The sequence below is a fragment of the Protopterus annectens genome, chromosome 14.part0, assembly GCF_019279795.1.
Source record: "Protopterus annectens isolate FY-2018-M chromosome 14.part0, PAN1.0, whole genome shotgun sequence".
NCBI lineage: Eukaryota > Metazoa > Chordata > Ceratodontiformes > Protopteridae > Protopterus > Protopterus annectens.
In genome coordinates, this window is record NC_056748.1 from 1,151,406,016 (window position 1) to 1,151,427,024 (window position 21,009).

Here is a 21,009-nt window from a genome sequence, read left to right on the forward strand (position 1 = left end):
GCAGTAGTGAGGAATTTGATCATCTACTGTAACAGCGAGTGCAACTTAAACAACTGCATATTTGCCTCACTGCTGCAGTAAGTAGCCTTTTAGCTCTTGGTTGATAACCAAAGCCTATCAAGCCTGGGAAGAGGAAGGAAGGACATAAGTCCAGTATCCCTGGAGAATGGACTTATCAAGGCAAGCCCTGGATCTGGAAATGTATTTTATTTATTTAACATTTGTTAACCGGGAAAAAGTCTTGGAAGAAAGCCAATTTTCAGCGGAGGCCTGGGGAGAAACTTTCCAGACATATGTTTTTGTAACATGGGAGGAAACCGGAGCACCCGGAGGCAACCCACACGAATGCAGGCAGGGCATGCAGACTCCACACAGAAGGCACCCCAGTTGACAATTGCACCAGAAAACCTCTTGCTGTGAGGTGACAATGCTACAGCTGCACCATTGCACCGTCCAAAGGAACAAAAGGAATAAAGTTTGCATTGTTTTGTAAAAGTACATACAGGGGACCATGCAGCTACATCTAAAATGCTTCCAGAATTTACCCCTTCCCAATAAGCCCATTGTATAAGACAATACAAGGTCTTACAGAAATGTGCCTTGATACTGCCTAGAATAGCTTTACTGTGGAGGGTGCGCACAAAAGGCAATAAGCAGAGGATAGCCACCTGAAAATGTTTCCGTTTAGATTCATGATGTGGAAATAAATAGCTGATCAGCTTTTCTGAGACTTAGCTCTGTCAAGAAAGTGAATAAGCTGTCTATTCACAGAGTACGCAGGATACTTTCTCCCTGTTTTTAAGGCATCTGGATAGAAAACTGAGAAAATGAAGGCTTGATTCTAAGTGAACTCAAACTCCTCTGAGGATAAAAGACAGATTTGATTTTAATGTGACCATATCCTTCTGGAACGAGACAGGGCTCACCCATCACAGAGCTTGCAACTCGAATCCTCTTTCTTGCAAACTTCAGAGCAAAGTGAAGAACAGTTGCTCAAGTCATGAACCTCTAAATCAGCCTGATGTGCAGGATGAAATGGAGACACCATTAACATTTCCAGCACAAAAAAGATCCCAAGGAGGACAAACCTGTTTCTGGAAAGGTCACAGGTGTAAAACTCAAACTGTACCACAAGTAGAGACAAAAAGAGGAGAATCCATGTGCAGACGTGCTGAAATGGCCACAAGTTGAGCCTTTATAGAGGAATAAGCAATGCCAGAGTAAAGTAACTTGCACAAATATTTCAGCACTAGTGGTACACAATCAATGAGGGACCTTGGTTACTGTCTCAGCACCAACTAGAAAATCTCTTCCGTTTACCAATATATGATTTAGTGCCTGCTGCACATTCTCATGAAACAAGTATCTAAAAGGTATCAAAATCAGTCATCCAAGCAGTTAGTTGAAGATTTTTGAGATTAGGGTTATCAAACTCCCATGTCTTGTGTGAGTAGATCCAGTCTGTGAGGAAGCTTGCGGTAATTATCCTTGGTCAATTCCATAAGAAGAAAGAACTAAAGCTGCATGGGTCAAAAGGGAGACAAGCACTATTTTTGAATAGTGCATCAGAATTACCTTTGGTAACGGCAAAAAATTTGTAAACGCATAAAGAAACATTGCTGTCCAGTGGAATGAAAAGGAATATTTCAGGTATGCTTGCAAGGATCCTTAGAAATGGCTTATATGTCTGTTTTGAAAAGAAGCGAACAGTTCTTTGAGGTATTCCACACAACCAAATCAAATCCTGGAAGACCCCCTCATTCAATTTCCATTCATGAGGGTCTGTTCTGGTTCTGCTTAGCTTGTCTGCCAACATATTTTGTTCTGATGGAATGCAAGTTTGCTTGAAGGGTTAAGGAATGTGTACTACCTCCAAAGTTGTCATGGTCGGCCTGCACAGAGGGTAAGATAAGAACTTGTTTATTTATACAAACAAGTGGTGTTTGCCCGTTATCACCGGTAGAGGTACTAAGGACAACAGATCAAGCCAACATCTCCTTCACATTTACGTGCTTATGGTGCATCTAAAGAATTCCACAGGCCATGCACTTTTCCCCCCTTGGAAACAGTTTCCCAGAAAAAAATCTGATGCATCTGTGATTAGAGAATGGTTTGGTCTCTGAGGACAGTAGGTGAGCCTAGGTCCAGCTGTATTTGGTGTCTTCACTAAATTACTTTTTTTTTTTAATAAAGCCCAAAACTAGAATTTGATAATCCAGAGAAACTTTTCAGTCCATGTGTTTTTTTTTTTAATAGAAACTATTGAAATCTGTCTCAAGTACAACCCTTCTAGAGGAATCATGAAAACCACAGAAGTCATGAACATTAGACTCCTGAAACCTTTTGCAGAAGTGTAACTGATTAAAGGAGTTCAGGAAAGCTTCCATACAAAAATCCACTTTTTCCTTTGTCAAAAAGTCTTTTGTTAAGAGATCTTTAGAAAGGCGTCAGGAACACAAATCCTGTGTGATGATATCAAGGACAATTTCTGTACATTTATTTGGAACCCTAGATTATTCAGCAGAGACAAAACCACTATGCACTCCAACTCATCTGGGAGAAGATTCTGCAAAGAAAAGTAAAGCACCTAAAGAAGGAAATATGTGAATCACATTCAGTCTGAAATTAAATGCCGTTTGTCTTTTCGGCTTTTTCCCGTTAAGGGGTTGCCACAGCGGAACTCTGGTCCGCTAATGATTGGCAGTACATTTTACAAAATGCCATGGTGCCAGCTCGACGCCCAACCTTCAATGAAGGCATGCCCATTTACGCATGCATGTCTTTCGAACGCTACCCAACCGCGGAGAGGACATGCAGACTCCACACAGAAGGCACTTCCAAGCCACTCCAAGAATCGAACAGGAGAACCTCTTGCTGTGAGGCAACAACGCTACCGCCGTACCACCACGGCTGCTTAGTCTGAAATTAAATATGATTGAGGAAAGAAATTTTGTAAACATCCATGGAGTTGCAGATAAGCCAAAGAGTAATGCAGAGAATTGATAATGTCACCAAGATAGCCAGAGAACCTGGTAAGTCTCCTGAAGCCTACGGCCAAGGGAAGCATCTTTTGGGTCTAATGTTACCATGAAATGCAGCAAATGAAGGAGAAGAGAGACACTGAAGAGAACATTTTGAATTTTGGAACCTTCACATATAGATTTGGTCTCCAAGAAAGCTCTTTCTTTGGTACCAGAAGTATTCCATAATGGAAACCCTTGCCCTTTTGATTTACAGTCACTGCTGCTTTGACTCCTAGGGTGCATAAATGCTACAGTACCAGAGGAAATAATTCTGTTTTGGGGGGGGGGGTGGAGAGAAAGAAGGATTTTGCATGCAGTGCTAACTGAAATCAAACCAGAAGTAGATACAAATTAGGCAGCAATTGAATGTGCCAAAAAACAAAAGAAAATATAAGGTTAAGGATCACATGAGATGGCAATAAATGTGGAAAAAGCATAAATATAGTTGTAAGCATAGAAAACGTCTGGAAGAACCTCATGTTGAACAGGAACGAATGCAGGAATGTTTAAGCAGAGATGAAAGGTTGAGATTGGCAGCCCAAGACAGTGGGCTATATACACATTGGTTTACAATGTCCATTGAACATGTGGGGAAACCGACAAATATAAGTTTATAAAACCGAATTGGAAATAGTCACGCACCTCGTTGCTGGTTGTGACATACTAATGGCAGAAGGACTGTATACTGAAAGGCATAATAATCTAGTGAGACTGTTGCACTGGGGATTGTGCAAACATTATGGTATTTAAGTGGCTGAAAAACATTGGAAACATGAGCAACAAAACATCATAGAAAATGATGAAATCTACATCACATGGGATCATCCATTACCAACAGTTTCAAAAGACAAAGGCTAGAAAACCGGACATAGTCCAAGAAAAGACGACAAAATTAGTACTGATCACAGAAATTGCCACACCCAGTGACTATACTGTCCTACGTACAGAGACACAAAAAGTTATAAAATGTCAGGATTTGCAAGTAGAAATGGATTTGCAAGTAGAAATGAGAGCAATGTATAACAAAGATATCCAGATAGTTCCAATAGTAGTAGGAGCAACAGGTCTTATAAAAGAGAGTCTACAATCATATTTGGACATGCTACCAATACGTGTAACTCTGTACGAATGGCAGGAGTCATTACTGGGCTCATTACAGGTGCTGCAAAGAAAACATTTGGCTGACAAAAAAAAAAAAAAAAAAGAGTGAAACAATACTAATTTCATGAACTTTAATCGTACTTTGACTTAGGAATGGGGTCCATTCCCGTCATGGTATTAGAAATACAAAAGATTTGGAGAAATTAAAAAAGGTAGAGATTTCTTTAATCAGGTCTCTCTGGAGGCACGTCAAGTGTGCCAAGTAGTTCAGTGCTCTCAGTGTAAAGGTGGCTGAGGCATAAGCACGTTTCCCAAGCCTGTTCAAAGCCAGAGACTCCTTGTTAGGGGGATGAACTGTGGAGCTCTGCTAGCTGCTTCTTTGTGGCTGCGACATCAAAACTGCATTAACTGGGACATCCTTACTCCAAAATGGGCAGTTACTGGGAGTACTAAGGTATTTGTCAGCATGTCTGGGGATGGGCTCCATGGCGTCAGGCTCCTTCCAACCCCGGCAGACGATAGGGTCAAAGAGCTAATCTGTCAGTAAGGTCACCCAGGATGTAGACCGGCCCATCCTGAATGCCTCCAGGAACACAGACTCCTCACACGAAGTGGGGTGGAAAGACCAGCCACCCTTCTGCTTCAGAATTTCTAAGATGGCCTCGAAGGAGATATTGTTGGGTGGAGATCGGAGGGTTTCTTCCCCTTCATCGAAGTCAGTGCCCTCTGTCAAATACTCCAAAGGAGATCCAAGTGCTTCCTCTTGCACCATAGCTTCCAAGGAGCCTCCTCCGTGGGGTACTCAGGAGAGGACTCAGAAGGCAGGGGCACCTCTTGCTGAGGGATGGTCTGGAGGCTCTCCAAGAGGGGCTGACAGTGGACAGGATGGATGGCAGCATAGCCCTGACCTGCAGGGGGTTGGGTAGGACTTAGCAGAAAAGGGGCTGCATCTTGCAGGGTGTAGAAAGCCCTCTCTGCAACTTGGAAAGCAGACGTCGCTAGTAGGGCCTGACCTCCCACCCTTTGAGCCAAAGCTACCAAGGTAGAGAAAGACGAGGTCACCCCGGATCTGTCACCTCTAGAAAGCTCCGGCCCAGAACCATCAAAGGCCAAGGCCCCCAGGGGAAGGGACAGCTGTGAACCATCAAAGGCCAAGGCCCCCAGGGGAAGGGACAGCTCTGAACAGGTCAGGGCTGACACTAGCCCCTAGGACCCAACGTAAACAACTCTGGTCCGGGACTTCCTCCGTTCTGAAGGTATCTCAGCTGAACTAGTCTGGGACACTGCCGGAGTTGAAGAAAGACACATTCCATGATCAGACTTATCCACATGGAAAGGCCACGCCCTCCAACACTGAAACAGAGGGTCGGATCGGAGGAGGAGGCTGCAGTATCGAGGTTGGTATTCTCACGGATCCAGCATGGGTCAGATAAGGCAAAATCCTCAGCTGAATCTGGGCTTTGAGAAAACTCTGCATCATCCTATCCATATTGCAATGGGACAGCCTAGAGGACCTAGGGGAGACAGGCTTGTCGGGACCAAGAAGGGAGACTTACTCATGTTATGGCTCTGGGACCTCCGATCTGGGTGTGTCTGACCTGAAGGAGTCTGCTCGGAGATTAAAAGCTGTGGATCCACACCAACTCCACCTGATCCAAGACTGCTTAGACCGGAGGGCTGAGGATCTGGCAAAGAGGAAGTCTTGTCCAGTGCCGGCTCTACTGGATCTAAGGGACCTCTTGGATCTGAAGAGGAGTGAAAAAAGGAGGGATCTGAAGATGATGGATCCAACAGTTTCCTGCGCTTCTCAGGAGCAGAAGCCATGGTCTCCGGGGTAGTTGAGGGGGCACACTTCTTACAGATAGGCATCTGAGCTCCAGAGGATGGGAGAGGGCCTCTCAAGATCAGTTCTTTTCAATCAGCAAGGGCTTGGAATTGAAGGCTGAGCAGATATTGCACAGAACCTCAAAGAGCCCTGGCCCCAGACAATGCACATAGCTCTTGTGGGCATCCAAATCGGGGAATCCTAGGCCTACAAGAGACACACCTTTTCAAACCAGAGGGTTTGTCCACACCCGTAGGTTTGTCTGACATGCCGAAGAGAAGACAAACAGCACACAGAGAGACAGACAGAGAGACAGAGACACACCGACAGAGAGACACAGAGACACACCGACAGAGAGACACAGAGACACACCGACAAAGACACACAGACAGTCCACGGAAAAGTAAGTAACAACCAGTACATCCAGGAAGGAAATGAACTGCGGGGGGCAGGGGGTAAATACTGCAAGAGTGAAGGAAAGGACAGCTACTGTTATGGTAAGATAATACACAACTGTACTACGCCCTTCCATATCACTGTTGCAGTATTTTTTTACACTTGGGAGAATGCCAAAGCTCAAGAAACAACTTGTGAGGAGGAAGGCGGCCCAGTAAGGCCTTCTAGAAAGCCATGAAGAATGGCTCCAGCAAAACCAGTTCTAGCTCTGCAGACTAAATCCAACTTGTAGTGCTTGGTAAAAGTATGCACAGAAGTCCAGGCAGCTGCTTCAAGAACATAATTAGATTCCAACCCCTTGAAAAACCACCAGAAGCAGCTCCAGCTCTAGGAGAATGAGCCTTTACAGAGGAAGGAAGGTTCTTACCATAAAAAGTACAAGAAAAAGAAATAGTCTTTCAGATCCAAGAAATAGTTTGCTTGGATGCAGCTAATCCTATGTACCTAGGATGAAAAGAAAAGCAACTGATCACATTTTCTAATAGACAGTCTTACCCAAATAAAATTGGAGTTGTCTACTCACATCCAAAGTATGCAGTACACCCCTACTGGCAGATTGGTGAGAGAGGAAAAAAGTAGGCAAATAAATAGACTGCTTAAGGTGACAACCCATTAACCACCTTAGTCATAAAAGGAGGATTAGTATGGAAGGACACCCTGCCCTTATGAAATATCAAAAAAGGAGAACAAGCCATAAGGGCTTGAAGCAGAGTCGCCCATATGGCAGAAATAAGGGCCAACAAAAGAACAGTCATCCAAGAACAATGTTGCAAGGAAGCTAAAGCAGCAGGCTTAAAAGGAGCCAGAGTCAACTTCTCCAAAACAAAATTAAGATTCCACGGAGGAGGAACAGGCTTTCCTGGGAAGTCCAATATGAAGGATGCCTTTAAGGAATTGTTTAGCCTCAAATCTAGAGACTAAAGGAGGAAGTAAAGGCAGACAAGCAGAGATAGCTGATAAGTGGGAATAGGCCAAGCCAGTACTGAGCAACTCACACAAATAAGAGAATCAAAGGAACATCCACAGTAAGTGAGTCCAGGTTATGAGAGAGACCAAACAGAAAACCTCTTCCATTTAGATAAACAGGATTTCCTAGTAGTGGGTTTCTTGGCCTCTTGTAGGAGGAACCTCAGCACATTCTCAGAAAAAAGGTGTCCATGTGCAATCAAAATCTTATCACTCACAGTGTCAGCTGAAGACTGGGTAGGTGGGGATGGATGACAGATCCCTTAGCTTGTGTGTCTAGATCCATTCTGTGAGGTAACGTCTGATGACTGCCCTTGGCTAAATGCAAAAGAGGGAACCAATGAGATCACCGCCAAAAGGGAGTCACCAACAAGACTTTGGAAGTATTGTGCTGAATTCTGAACAAGACTTTTGGAATAAGAGGAAGGGGAGGAAATGCATAAAGAAACATCCCATTCTACCTTCCACACCAAAGGACCTGGAACTCCAGCACAAAATACAGAAGTTCCCAGCTCTGCAGGGAGGCAAATATCTACTCAAGGTGTATGCCACTGGTGAACAATGCCCAGAAACACATACCTGTAAAACATCCATTTATGGGACTCAGTTATGGACCTGCTCAGAGTGTCTGCCACAATGTTTTGACCTGAAGGGATGTAAACTGCCTGAAGAGTCACTTGATACCGGACAGCAAGATCCCATACCAGGAGTGCCCACCAGCAAAGAAGGCAAGATGTTTTTCCACCCCTGTTTATATACCACATCACTCTGGTATTATCTGTAAATACCTTGTGAGTTCCAGGGGAGAAAGCTAGAGGATGAAAAGCCTGAAGAGGCAACCATACCCCCTGTACCTTTATGGAACCAAACACTGCTCCTCATCCCACGTCTGAAGTATCTGTGAACAGTTCCTGAGAAGGAAGAGGGGGATGAAAAGGGAGCCCTGGATTCAGGGACAACTGCTGGATCCACCAGAGACATTCTTTCTTGAGACAAGTAAGAGGAGGAACTACAATGTCTAGAGGATGTGCATGTTGAAGCGACGCTGACTTCAGAAACCACTGAACTTTCTCATGTGGAGGTTGACCATATGGAGCATAGGAATGGTGGATGCCATGAAACTCAGAGCCCTCAGAAACTTCCTGGCTATAATGAAGGCCAGGGGAAGAGTTTGAAAGAAGGAAATGAGAGTCAACACCTTGGGAGGAGGCACAGATGCCAGCAGAGGCACTGTCTGAATCCTGCAGATAAGAAAAAATGTGCTCCTGAGAAGGAGTCAGAGAAGACTTCTTGAAATTTACTGTGAACCACAGGCTCTGAAGGGAGATGACAAAATGAAAATTTTGCAACAGGATCTCTGGAGAGGATGCCTGAATCAACAAGTCATCCAAGTAAGGATATACTTGGATCCCTTGAAGCCTGCAAAAAAGCTAACACAGGAACGAGGCATTTGGTGAATACGCTTGGGGCAGCAGAAAGGTCAAAGCAGAGAACTGAAAATGCCAGGAAGCAACAGAAAAACAAAAACTTCCTGAAAAGGAGATGGATCGGAATATAGAGATGAGCATCCTTGAGATCCAAAGACACCACACAGGCATGAGGAAGTAAAAGAGGAAACAGAGTCTGAAGGGATAACATTCATAAAGTGGGCACATTCAGAAAAGTGTTTAGATGAGAAAGGTCTAGAATTGGCCTCCAAGCGCCCTCTTTTCTGGGAACTACTAACATTCTGGAGTAACCCCCCCCCCATTCCCCATTTGGGACACAGGTACCTCTTGAATAGTACCACGAGTCAAAAGGTCTTGAAGAACCTCTTGGGGGGGGGTTATTCCCAAAGAGGCTGAGGAATGCCCATAAAAGGGGATGGGATTTCCATACCATGAAACATCCCTGGTGAAGAATGGACAGAACCCAAGAATCCCGAGTGATCTGAAGCCAAACAGGAAGAGAAAGAAGAATGTGGCTGGGAAGAGACAGTCATACAGCACCTGGTTTATCAGAAAAGGAAGACTTGGGTCCCTGAAGTCTGAGCAGCCTTAGCAGGAGGAGCCTGCTTGCCACTGTTTTTGCCCTTAGTAAGAGTGAGAGACTGCCTGTGAACAAAGACTGGCTTATTGGGGTAGTTTCTCTGAAATTTAGGCACAGAAGAGACAAACACATCCTTCCCCTAATCCTGAAGGGACTTAAACCAGCAGCTGCTTCCCCAAACAAATTTATCATCAAGAGGAGCATCCATCAACGTAGCCTAGATATCATCAGGTAAAGGCTGAAGCCTAAGCCAAGAATACATCCTCATCACTGAGCCAAGAGGCATCTGCCGCATCATAACTACACTTGATAGAATGACAATCTACTTGAGAGAAGTCCCCAACAAAGAAAGAGCAGAAGTTTTGCCCTCAGAGTCTGGGAGATCAAAAATAAGCTCACAAGCCTGTGAAACGAGAGAAAAACTATACCTGGACATATGGGTCTGATAATTAATGGCCCCAAAAGCCAGGGTAGCTGACTTGTAAAACCTTACCTAGCCTTTCCATGGTTCTGCTGTCTTTAACAGAAGGCAATAACTTGGGTGAAGGAAACAACTGAGAGGGTTTTGTCAGAGACTATAGGCACCACTGAGGGGTCAGCAGCACAACATTTATACAAAAAGTTACAATCCTCAGGCACCCTACAAAATCCAGCAGGCATTTTGGGAGTAGGGGAAAAGAATCAGAAGCTTCAGAGGTATTGGAAAAAACATCCAACAAAGCAGCCAAAAATGGGAGGAATAGCAGAAGGTTTAGGAAATTCCATCTGCAGCAACTCATAGTACCTTTTATGGATTTCAGAGACCTGAGCACAATCTCATTTAAAAAATTCCATCATCCTGAAGATTTGTCCCTCCCCCATAGGAAATGTCTTCAAAAAGGAGCATCAGAACTACTGGATTCCTCTTCCTCTGACCAACAGTCCAAAGGAGAAGGAATCTTTAGAATAAGCACGGGATTTCTCATCAGAATCAGACTCCTCCCTCAGAGGAATCCTGTTCCGTAGGCCTTTTTATGGGGAGTAGAAGATCAAGGGGGGGAGCTGGAACAGAGCCCCCCCCTCCCCGAGGAGATTTTAATGCCTTCAAAACATTAAACAAACCCCAAGTAAAGGCCTGCCACTCACTCTGTAGAACCCCAAGAGCAGGAGAAACCTGTTTAGCTTTTTGTTTCATCTTTAAAGGAACATCCCACCCTATAAAATTTGGTAGGTGCTTACCCAGGACGGCATTCAATAACAGTAGTAGAACTTCTTCCCTAACTAAAATCTGCAACACACCCCTAGGCCCCTTGTAAATAATCAACCATAGCCCCCCTGAACATCTGTAAAGACTCATCAGACATGCTGAAGCCAGATCCTCTCTAGTCTCTGGCCTGGTTGTGACACAGGAATCAGACAACAAAGCCAGGTGAAGTCAAACAGAAGCACAAACCAGTCCAAAAAACAAAAGTAGCCCAAGTGAAGTAGCTATATTGGATCCACTCACCATGACTCAGTAGTAAAAAAAAAAAATCACAAAACTACTTTAAATTGAATCCAGGATGAAAATGGGTAAGCGCTTTAGTCTATATAATATAGACTTCATCAGACCCAAAGCCAGGAGAGCATCTGGGTTCTCACTGTCCTTTGGAGAAATGCCCAGTGGAGGTTGGACAGTGGAAGATTCTGGTCTTAGTTTTTTAACCTTTGTCTTCACCAACAGCTGATCGTCTGGGTGGGAAGTTCCTTCCATGGTATCCAAAGCAAGGAAAGAAAGCCTACTACAAAAGGTCTTCGGTACAAAAGCCTGACAAATAGAACAGAATGTAGCCATGACAGGCTCCTAGGCAAAATAAACACTTATTATGGTGATCTTAATGGAGAATCTGTCTCCAGCACTGGCATTTACCCTTCCTGGATGACATCAACCCCCAGAAGCAACAAGAAAGCCAAAAAAAAAAAAAACCCCAAAGGGCTACTTATCTGCAATGGCTTGATACCAAGAAGATGTAGGCATTCAAACTGGCGAACGACAGATACATTTGAACTGGTGGTAAAGACGTAGGTATTCAGGCTGGTGGCAAAGAAGTTCTGAGGATGGTACATCTGAAAGTCACCTCTATGCCCTACGCTACACATGAAGCATACATATGACATTTGGCGTACTTTAAAACTAAAATAGGCTTTTCTATACTAGCTGGACATCAGGTAACCCAAAGCAGGGAATCCCAAGTGTAAGGAATACTGCAATCAGCGAATGGAAGGACATTGAGAGACCTCAGATTCATAAGTAAAAAGATCAGTATCCACAAAAATCTTAGTTATTAGAAGAGACTGGCGGCTCTGTACTGAGTCTCTTACACAGCGTGCAGTTTTAATCCCCAGTTTATTGGAGATGGAGGGTAGTATGTATTAATGAGGATTCTGAATGCTAGAGCCAACAGAGGTGGAGCAGCCCAAGCTGATACAGGATACCAGTTTGCTTTATTAGTTTCTCACAATGACAATCATTCCTAGGTGATAAATAATAAAACTTTATTTATGGTGGCTTGAAAGATGTTAGAGTTTTCTGCAAGACTTAGTGTCATTAGAGGGTGTCTATATTCAACTTATGGGGACTGGTACACTTTTTGCTAGGACTGCCCTGGCTTCTGTAGTTAGGTGGTGTGAGACACCAGCATGCCATTAGCTAATTTTGCCAGTGATGCATATTATATGGTTGATTTTTAATTTATTTTGGTCAGGTAATTTTATTATTTTGAGTTTTAGAGAGGTGCCAAATAGTATGGAGGTGGTCTCAGAAGTACTTGGCAAGCTACAACTATTGCTAAAGTATTTGTTGATGCTATTCAAGTTTTTTTTTTTTTTTTTTTTTTTTTTACAGATGTCAATTCACTATTTTTGCTGTGGGGCCAACAGCAATGAGGATGTCATGTGCTTACAGAATTACTGCACTTTCAGGTAAGGTGGGTGTTATTTATAAAAAGAATAAGCCAGCCCCAGTGACTCGAGGGATAAAGCTCTGACCACAGTCCAAGTGATCACAGTTCAATTAGAGGCTTTAGCGCTTACTGAAGCTGTAGGGGAATATGGGCATGCCCGTCCTGAAAAGGTGGCAGGCAGACCTGGTCACGGACTGTAGTGGTTCTTCAGAAGAAGGTGGGGGAAACCAGAGTCCTAGGGGCATGTATATGTGTGTGGCACGTGTTTGGCATTAGACTGGCCTTACTCATCCCTATGGTCAATAATTATGTATTATCTCTAGTGAAAACAATGGTGGTAACCTTTGTCAGGCAAAGGTGTGGAACATGCAGTTACACAGGAGAAAACACTGGTGTTCCAGCAGTGATGGAGGCCATAACCCTGCCTACCCACGGCCAGGGAAAAGGTTAGGCCAAATAGCGAGTATCCTCAATGCCAAGATGCCAGAAAGGACACAAGCAACCTTCATGGATGCCAAAGCTATGCACCCTACCTCGTGACAGCTCTGAAAAATAAGCTGAAGCCCTACTGGACAGGATCAGTGGTCAGCAGGCGCTGGAACAAAAAGCATAAAGAAAAAAATTATACACAGAATACCAGGGCAGAGCCTGCAAATGGTCAGATGCAACTGGTGTACTAACTGATAAAATAACATTAAACTAACAGTAATGTTGGGCCCAGCTCTGATCACTGTGGTACCCAATTCTAAATATACCAATTAAGAGAGTGTATTATCATTGTGAATTGAAATGACCAACTGTGGAGACAGACATGTAAATGAGTTTTGAAGTGTTTTTATTTAAAGGTGATGAACCAATCCCAAATTCCTGAAAAAAACTCTCAAGTTCTAGGAGTACTCCTCTAGTGAGACCCTGCTTCCATAATGGTGTGTCAAACCACAGTGCAAACGAGAGACAAGAGTACTTTTATATCTATTGACAACTCTGCTTAGCAGCCTTCTAATTCATATGGATGTCACCATCTTCAGGAAAAACTGAAGTCTGAATGCGCTGTCTCCAAAGTCTGCTAGTTCTTCAAAGATACAGATACTGTCAAACACAATACATGAAATGAACATATGCTACAAGACCTAACCCTTTTACAACTGGGAGTTTCTGTGAAACTGGTCCTAAGTACTTTTACTTTATTACTATTTCTGAAAAGCATTCCACTTTCCTGTGGTATGCCAATGAATGCTGCTTTCTGTATTACCTGTTCCGTTTGGTTTTCTGATTTGAGAAATCTGTTTGGTCTAGTGTTTTGTTGTATTTTGCAGATATGAAACCTAGGTAATTTAACCAATGAAAAAAGTGAAATAAACAATTTGTTTCTTGAGAAATTCTTAAATACATAGGAGTTTGTCTGTAGTCTTGTCTTCTCTGAGAAAACTCAAGGCCTACAAAAACTACAATCAATGTAAGATTTAAAACAAAGCACAGAAAGTAATCCTTTCTCTGTCCCTGGTTCATATCTTCATACATGTTTACTAGGCTAATGACCACAAGGGCCTTTTTTAAGCCTAGCCATGCATCCCAAATCTCTGACAAGTTCTGATACCCTTGATAACTGTAACCATGGGCCTGGGAGATGAACCATTTACAGATTACCCGTGTCCATCACAGACACATCCTCCGATACGTAGTTGCTTAAATTGAGAGCTCTGCTTTCTTCATCACCTGCTCCATTTTGTAAGCTGTTTAATATACACGAATGGTGACATCTTGAATTACTTATTACGTCTCCTTGTGCCTTTCGTTGTTTCTTTCTGGTAGCACTGCACTTGGGACAGTCTTTACTGTCTTTTTACATTAGAAGGACATGGATTATTCATCTAGTGGCAGTTTGTGTTTTCCCAATTCAGACAGACCAGGCAATGGACAAAGAAGGGTTCTAAATGTGTACTTTTATGAGGGCTCAGTAGTCAGTTTTCTATATTTTCAGTACCGGTATTAATTCAACACATTTGCATGGAGCTGCTCATTGTGTCAATGCCCTATACCAATTCACCTAGATACAAATTTTCTCCATAGAGATGTCCATAAAGTGGTACCCTGTAAAGCAACAAGTACACAGCAAATACCTTGCACACTGACAACTCGGAGCAGCTAGTTTGCGCATGGAGTGGAAATACCATTAGAGTTGGTGTTTTATAGCCTAGTCTACCTTCAATCCCCCCACTCAAAAAGCACCCCTAATAGCCCTCTGTTAAAGCCAGTATGCCACACCCTTGTAGCTCACCAATTAGAGGACTGGATAACACAGATATGCACTTTCCTAACTTCTCTGCAAACATCTTGGTGGATATGGTTATCTTGAGACAATGTAGTGATAGTCTCATGTTTACTGACAAACATGTGATCCTTTGCTAGATAGAGCATGGGAGAGGTGTACACACACATCACTGGAGGCTAAACTCTTGCATACAAGCACACATCAGTTTGACAAAACCATGCGTGTAACACCCACCACAGATAGCATATAACATACACACAGACCAATGTATGCTGAGGCACATAAATGCAAACTTCCTAAACAAAGACCTCCATGACCGCTCACTGGCAAAGATTATCCTTCACAAACCCAAAACCAAGTAACATCCAACACCACACATACAGCCAACACTCACTGATGTCCCAAATACAAAGCTCATAAGGCAAGCAAGCACACTTCCCAGGACTCTAGTCATAGGAGACTCCACTAGAAGACACAGTGATGCCCAATTCCATCATAGGTCATCTTCACCAACATGGACTGAGACATACCTTCCTAAACTATATGAAGACAGACATTATAGAGCTCTCCAACTGTGTGACAGGCTGGTGTGTGCCTAGCACTGAGCAGCATATTACCTTCACCAAGAGAAGATGTTACAAGACAAACACGAGATGATTAATGTTAACTGTCTGAGTTTCTGCTGTCATTCTAAGCGGATTCATTATTAGCCACGTCTTTCCATACTGCCAAGTAAACAGCATTGCTTTGTCAAAGATTATCTGCACTTATCCCCTCTAGGATTCTGAATACTGGCTAAACTTAATCCTCCCCCTTACAGACTTTAGGCAATGCTAAAGTGACAAAAGTAACAGCAAAAACAGCTCAACTGAACCTCAAGGTGTTACTGCTCAGTGTCAGGGGCCTAAACAACTAACTACACTCCCTTCAAGCCCTCCTCACCCTGGACAATATAGACATCTGTGCAGTTACAAAGACCTAGTTTAAAGCCACGGACAGTACCCCAACAGTGCTAGGTTTCAGTGTCTTCCACAAGTCTTGATCTACATCAGCAAGCATACCATCCTTAAAACAGATGCAGTTTCTCCATGTGCAGGTCACCATACTCAAAATCCTATACCATATCCTAGCAAACTATCAGTCACCTTTCTCTATGTCCCATGAAACTTACAGTATGGACTTAAACTTATTGCAAACATTCAACATCCAACCCAACACCTTACTAATGGGGAACTTTAATTACCCCTCTACAGACTGGGAATCCTACATGGTCTCTAATCTGCAGGCACAGAGATTCCTGGACTTCGTAATTACAAACAAACTTGGCCAGTTAGTGCATTCTCCCACTACAGGTTCCAAGAAAATGAACCTCATTCTCACATATGTGGGAGAATGCCCCCCCCCCCCCCCCCAAAGTGGCATCCTCCCTGATATGGCCAAACCATAAAGCAGTCTCCTTTGAGATCAAAGCCAACACAGTAACATTTAGGAACTACTCAAAGGCATACTACCGATTATTAAGCCATAGTTTGTCAAAACTCAATATCCCAAGAAACACCGACAACACAGCAGCCTATGCAGAACTGTTCACAGACACTCAGTACAACCATGTCAATGGCTGCAGAGAGGCTGCTGTACCTACTAGAAGACAGCCAAAAACTAACTCCAAAAACAAACCACCCGGGTGGCATCCCAAATTAAAACAGGTGATACAAGAAAAGGGAAAAGAATCAAGAAATTAAACTCCTATAAAGAGAACTCCCCCGTCAAATTAAAAGGCAACCAAATGGGCTAATTAAACTCAACATATCCAAGTTCTGAGGTGAAGACAGCATCCCAAGCAAAAACGTCAATAAGGCCTTCTTCAGCTATGTCAGAAACCTCAAAGGCAGCACATAGCTCTGTGTTGAACTGGTGGTTAATGGTGCTACATTCACTTACACGATACAGTGAATCTACTTAAAAATTTGGTTCCAATTTAACCCCCACTCACCCTGTACCACCCCACAAGAAATACCTTCAAACATAACCCCTCCAAGTAGAGGGCATGTCCTTGCTATGCACACCAAGAACACAGTCTCAATGGGCCCTGATAATATCCTGGGGATGCCTACTGAATAGTCTAAAATAGGACATATCAGGGCTACTGGATTTTAACTGTAGTCTTAAAACAGGCTTTGTGCCATAAAAATGGAGGACTGCAACAGTCAACCCCCTTCGTAACAGCGGAACATCAGCAGATCCCAGAAACTGCAGACCAATTAACCTGACTAGCCTTCTATGCAAAATCATGTAAAGAATTATCACAAAAATTATCAAGGACATAAGAGACCTTCAAACACTTAATCCATCCCAGTGTGGCTTTGTTAAAGGAAGGTCATATCTACTGCACAAGGTGGACTTTTTTGAGAAGATCACCAAGGCATGGATAATAGCAAAATGGTGCACACTGACTACTTTGACCTGGCTAAGGCATTTGATACAAAACCCCACTCGAGCATTATTAAACTTATGGAATTAAGCATAAACCCCTATATAAAATCAGCTAAATAGCCACCTGGCTCACAGATATGACCTGCAACACTAGGAATAGCTAGACCACCTCTACAAACAGGCTCTGCACTGGGCCTCTTTGGCATCCTCTTCTCGGAAGTCATTCCAGTATCAAAGGCCTCTGGCAGTTTGTAGACATTTTACAAGCCAGACCAACACAGACAAATGATAGGTGCTAAAGCCATGGCTTAAAACCAAATGCCATGAAATGCATTACAGCACTTTTTGGGAAGTCAGACACCCCAGGAAACTACTACTTTTAAAATGAATATAGGGCATAAACACAATGCCCAATGTGAATCGCCTCAAAGCTCTACTTCTATACAGTCTCCTACAGATTACGGAGAGACGATCTATGCATTGCATAGAAGGCGTCCTTAGACCCCACTCTGATCAACCTTTTGCACATCTGCAAAGCAGCCAGCATCAGAATTCCGAGATTTGAAGACCTATATTTTGCTTACAAAATAAACAGGACATGTTGGAGAGAGAGATGTGTATCAGAATTCCCATTCCCTGGAAAAGGCTCACCCTCCATGTGAAACAAAGTCCTTCCCCAACACTATTTAAGATAACTTGGATTACTGAATGGGAAATCAAAAATTCACCCCCTGGTATGGCACCTGTACGTGTGACGGACAAAGGCGGTCAGTAAATCATGTCATAAAACTTAATCACTTCCTACATAAACATCTAAAACATATAACTTGTGGGACACATTTGGGTTGCAAGGGGTAGGCTTATAAAAGCCCAAGTGGTCATTCGTGTAGTAGACCCCTATTAACATATGAATAAAAATGCCACCTCCAGGGCAGATAAAGCTTCTCTTGCTCTACAAGAGGCCCTATGCTCTGTACAAACTTGGCTGACAGTGTCATCTTACTGAATCCTTCAAAATAAAAAGCCATAGTAACTGGTCTTAGGTCTTTCTCTGAGGATAGAGATGAACTCTTTTCTCTCATCTTTAAAGTTGGCACATAAACTTTCACTGTGGACAAAAATACTGGGACTTACTCTTAAGTAGGAATGAACATACCCCCCCTCCAACTATAACGCCAATGCAGTTATTATTGTCAATGACATTCACCAGCATTTATGCTGGTTGAAAAATTACCTCGCAAAATCAGTAAAGATTACCATAACAATCCATGCTTCTACCTTATCTATTTGACAGTGCAGCTGTGTGCAATCTGCAAACAGGTCTTTTTACAGTGCCTATCTAGAATCTACAACTGCAAGACCAATTGCTAATATGAGATTTCAATCAGTCAATACCATGCACTGCTTCACTTGGGATGGCTGCCTCAAACAGAAGGTACAGTTGTGTAGGTTGCACTTATGCAGAACAGTTAGTGTTCAAATTCCTCCCTGCTGCAGTATGCTTTAAGCTACCTTTGTTGTATCCATCCCAGGACACAATGCTCCAGCCTCACAAAACTATAGCTCCCTCCCACGTAACCACTATGACTGTTGATTGGCTAGCCCCAAGGAAAGAAATTGGGGAGCTTTTTTCAGGACTTTGAGAAAGAAAGAAAAAACAAAAAGCCTAACAACCCTGAACCAACAAATAGTAACCACATTAAGTATCTAAAGGAAAAATGCAAATAACACTTGCATCCAAAGTACTAGTAGAATGAAGGATGAATGCAGTTACTGCAGCAGAGAGGAATTTGAACATCTTCCGTTATGGGTAAGAGCAATTTACACAACTGTATTACATTCATCATTTCCATTGCTGCAGTAGCTTTTAGGCTATATGGGTTGATTTAGCAAAACCTATTCAACCTTGATGGAGGAGGAGGAGGAAGAATTACATTGATCCAGCATCCCTGGAGAATGATCCTTGCAAAGTTTGAGCTTAACTAAGAACAGGAGCCTAGTTTGTAAGTTTTTGTAAAGGTATGTATAAAGGACCATGCAGCTGCCTCTAGAACACTTCCAGAATCCACAGATGAAGACATGGCTTTAGTAGAACAAGCTTTAATGCTACCAAGAATGGATCTGCCATGGTGGTTATAGCAAAAAGTAACAGCTTAGGACAATCTCCTAGAAATTGTCAGTTTAGCCACAGGATACCCTTTACTGTTCCATTACATGAAATAAATAGTGGACAGTTTTATAAATGACTTTGTTCTGTCAAGTCAGTACCCGAATGGACTATGCACAGCCAAATTATCCAGAATCCTTCTTCCATAGTTTTTAGATTTTGGTTAGAAAACTGGTATATGGATGGCTCAACTCTTCCAGCACAAAGCTGAGATCCTGAGGAAGAGCAACCCACTTATGAGGAGGTCTCAAGTCTAAAACTCCCTTCAGAAACTGGTTTACCACAAACGGAAAAGAAAGAGCAGAATACACGGGCATATGTGTTGAAATTGTTGCAAGATAAACCTTTAAAGAGAAATACGAGAGGCCTGAGAATAGAAACTTGTGCAAATATTCACTAGTGGTACAAAATCCCTGATGGGCCCCTGACTGTTGGCTAAGGGTCAATTAGAAAACAGCTTCCACTTGCCAATGTTGAATTTTCTAGCTGAAGGGTTTTTTTCCCTCTTTAGTACCTGCTGTAGATACTCATTAAAAGTGCCTAAAAAGGTGTTCAAATTGAATTATCCAGGCAGTCAAGTTTAAGTTGCTTGATACTGGTGTGTCAACCCCCCCTTCCTTAACTGGTGTCAACCCCCCTCTTCCTTATGTGAGCAGATCCAGTCCAAGAGGAAACTTGTGGGAATTGCCTGTGGCCAGTTCCATAAGAATGAAGAGCCAATATTGACTGGGCCAAAATGAGGTCACCAGAATAATTATTGGAGAGTCCTTCTGAATCTTCAGAATTACCATGGAGATCAGTGGAATGCTGTCCATGGGAATGAAAATGCATCCATTTTCCTGGCTTGTTTGCAAGGAGCCGTGGAGCAGAACTTTTTTAGTTGACCATTTTGGAAGGATATGAACATATCTATTTGCGGGGATCCCCCCAACTGGATCAGTTCCTGGAAGGCTCCTTTACTCAATTTCCATTCGAGACAGAGTCTATCCTGGGTCTTGCTCAGTTCGGCTACCACTACATTTTGCTCTGTGGTTATGAAGATACTTGCAGGGTTAGAGAATGCTGCAAGACCTACCTTCCAAGCCATCATAGCCTGCCTGTATAAGACTTACAATCATATATCTACCCACTTGTTTACGTACCACAAAACTATGGTATTGTCTGTAATCACTTGTACAGGTCCTGGTGACCATAGGAAATGAAAATATTTCAGGTCTCACATTCAACATCTCTTTTTACATGCATGTGCTTTGGTCTGTTTAAATGACTCCACAGGCTTTACACCCTTACATCAATCAAACGCCCCCCCAAAAGCAAAATACAAAGCTTCTGTTGTCTGTGGTGACAGATTGGTTTGGGGGTCTGAGGGAAGAAAGGAAGACCTGGGTTTAGCTGAATTAGTACGTCTCCACCAATGCCGTTCCCTTTTGAAAAACCCCATTTTTATTTATTTTTTTTTTTTTACACAAACCATTGCATCTCTCTCATGTACAACCTGGCAAGAGGTAACACTTGGATCCTGAGAAATACTCTTGTAGAAGCCAGAGACTGGTTGGAAAAGCTCAGGAATCCTTCCAGATAAAAATCCATCTACTCTTGTGTTAGAAAGACCTTTTGAATAGCAGTATCTAGAAGGACTACACAACATTTATCTGAAAGTCCACACTGGTCAGAAGAGTCATAACCCAACTCCTGACATCTGGATAAAGACTCTAAAAAGACAAGCAAGTCATCTAACCAAGGGAATACGTGAATGCCATTTAGTCTGTAAGGAGCCATGACTGGGGCTAGACATTCTGTAAACTCCTGTGCAGCTG

General features: G+C 42.9%; 1 protein-coding gene across 1 annotated transcript in view; it reads right to left on the reverse strand.

Annotated features, from left to right (window-relative positions):
- SLC29A3 (solute carrier family 29 member 3) overlaps positions 1-21,009 on the reverse strand; it is a 242,726-nt gene that overhangs the window by 211,504 nt on the left and 10,213 nt on the right. Inside the window, exon 2 of the mRNA XM_044055666.1 lies at positions 12,890-12,915. Coding sequence (XP_043911601.1) covers positions 12,890-12,915 — 26 coding nt within the window. The remainder of the gene's footprint in view (positions 1-12,889; positions 12,916-21,009) is intronic.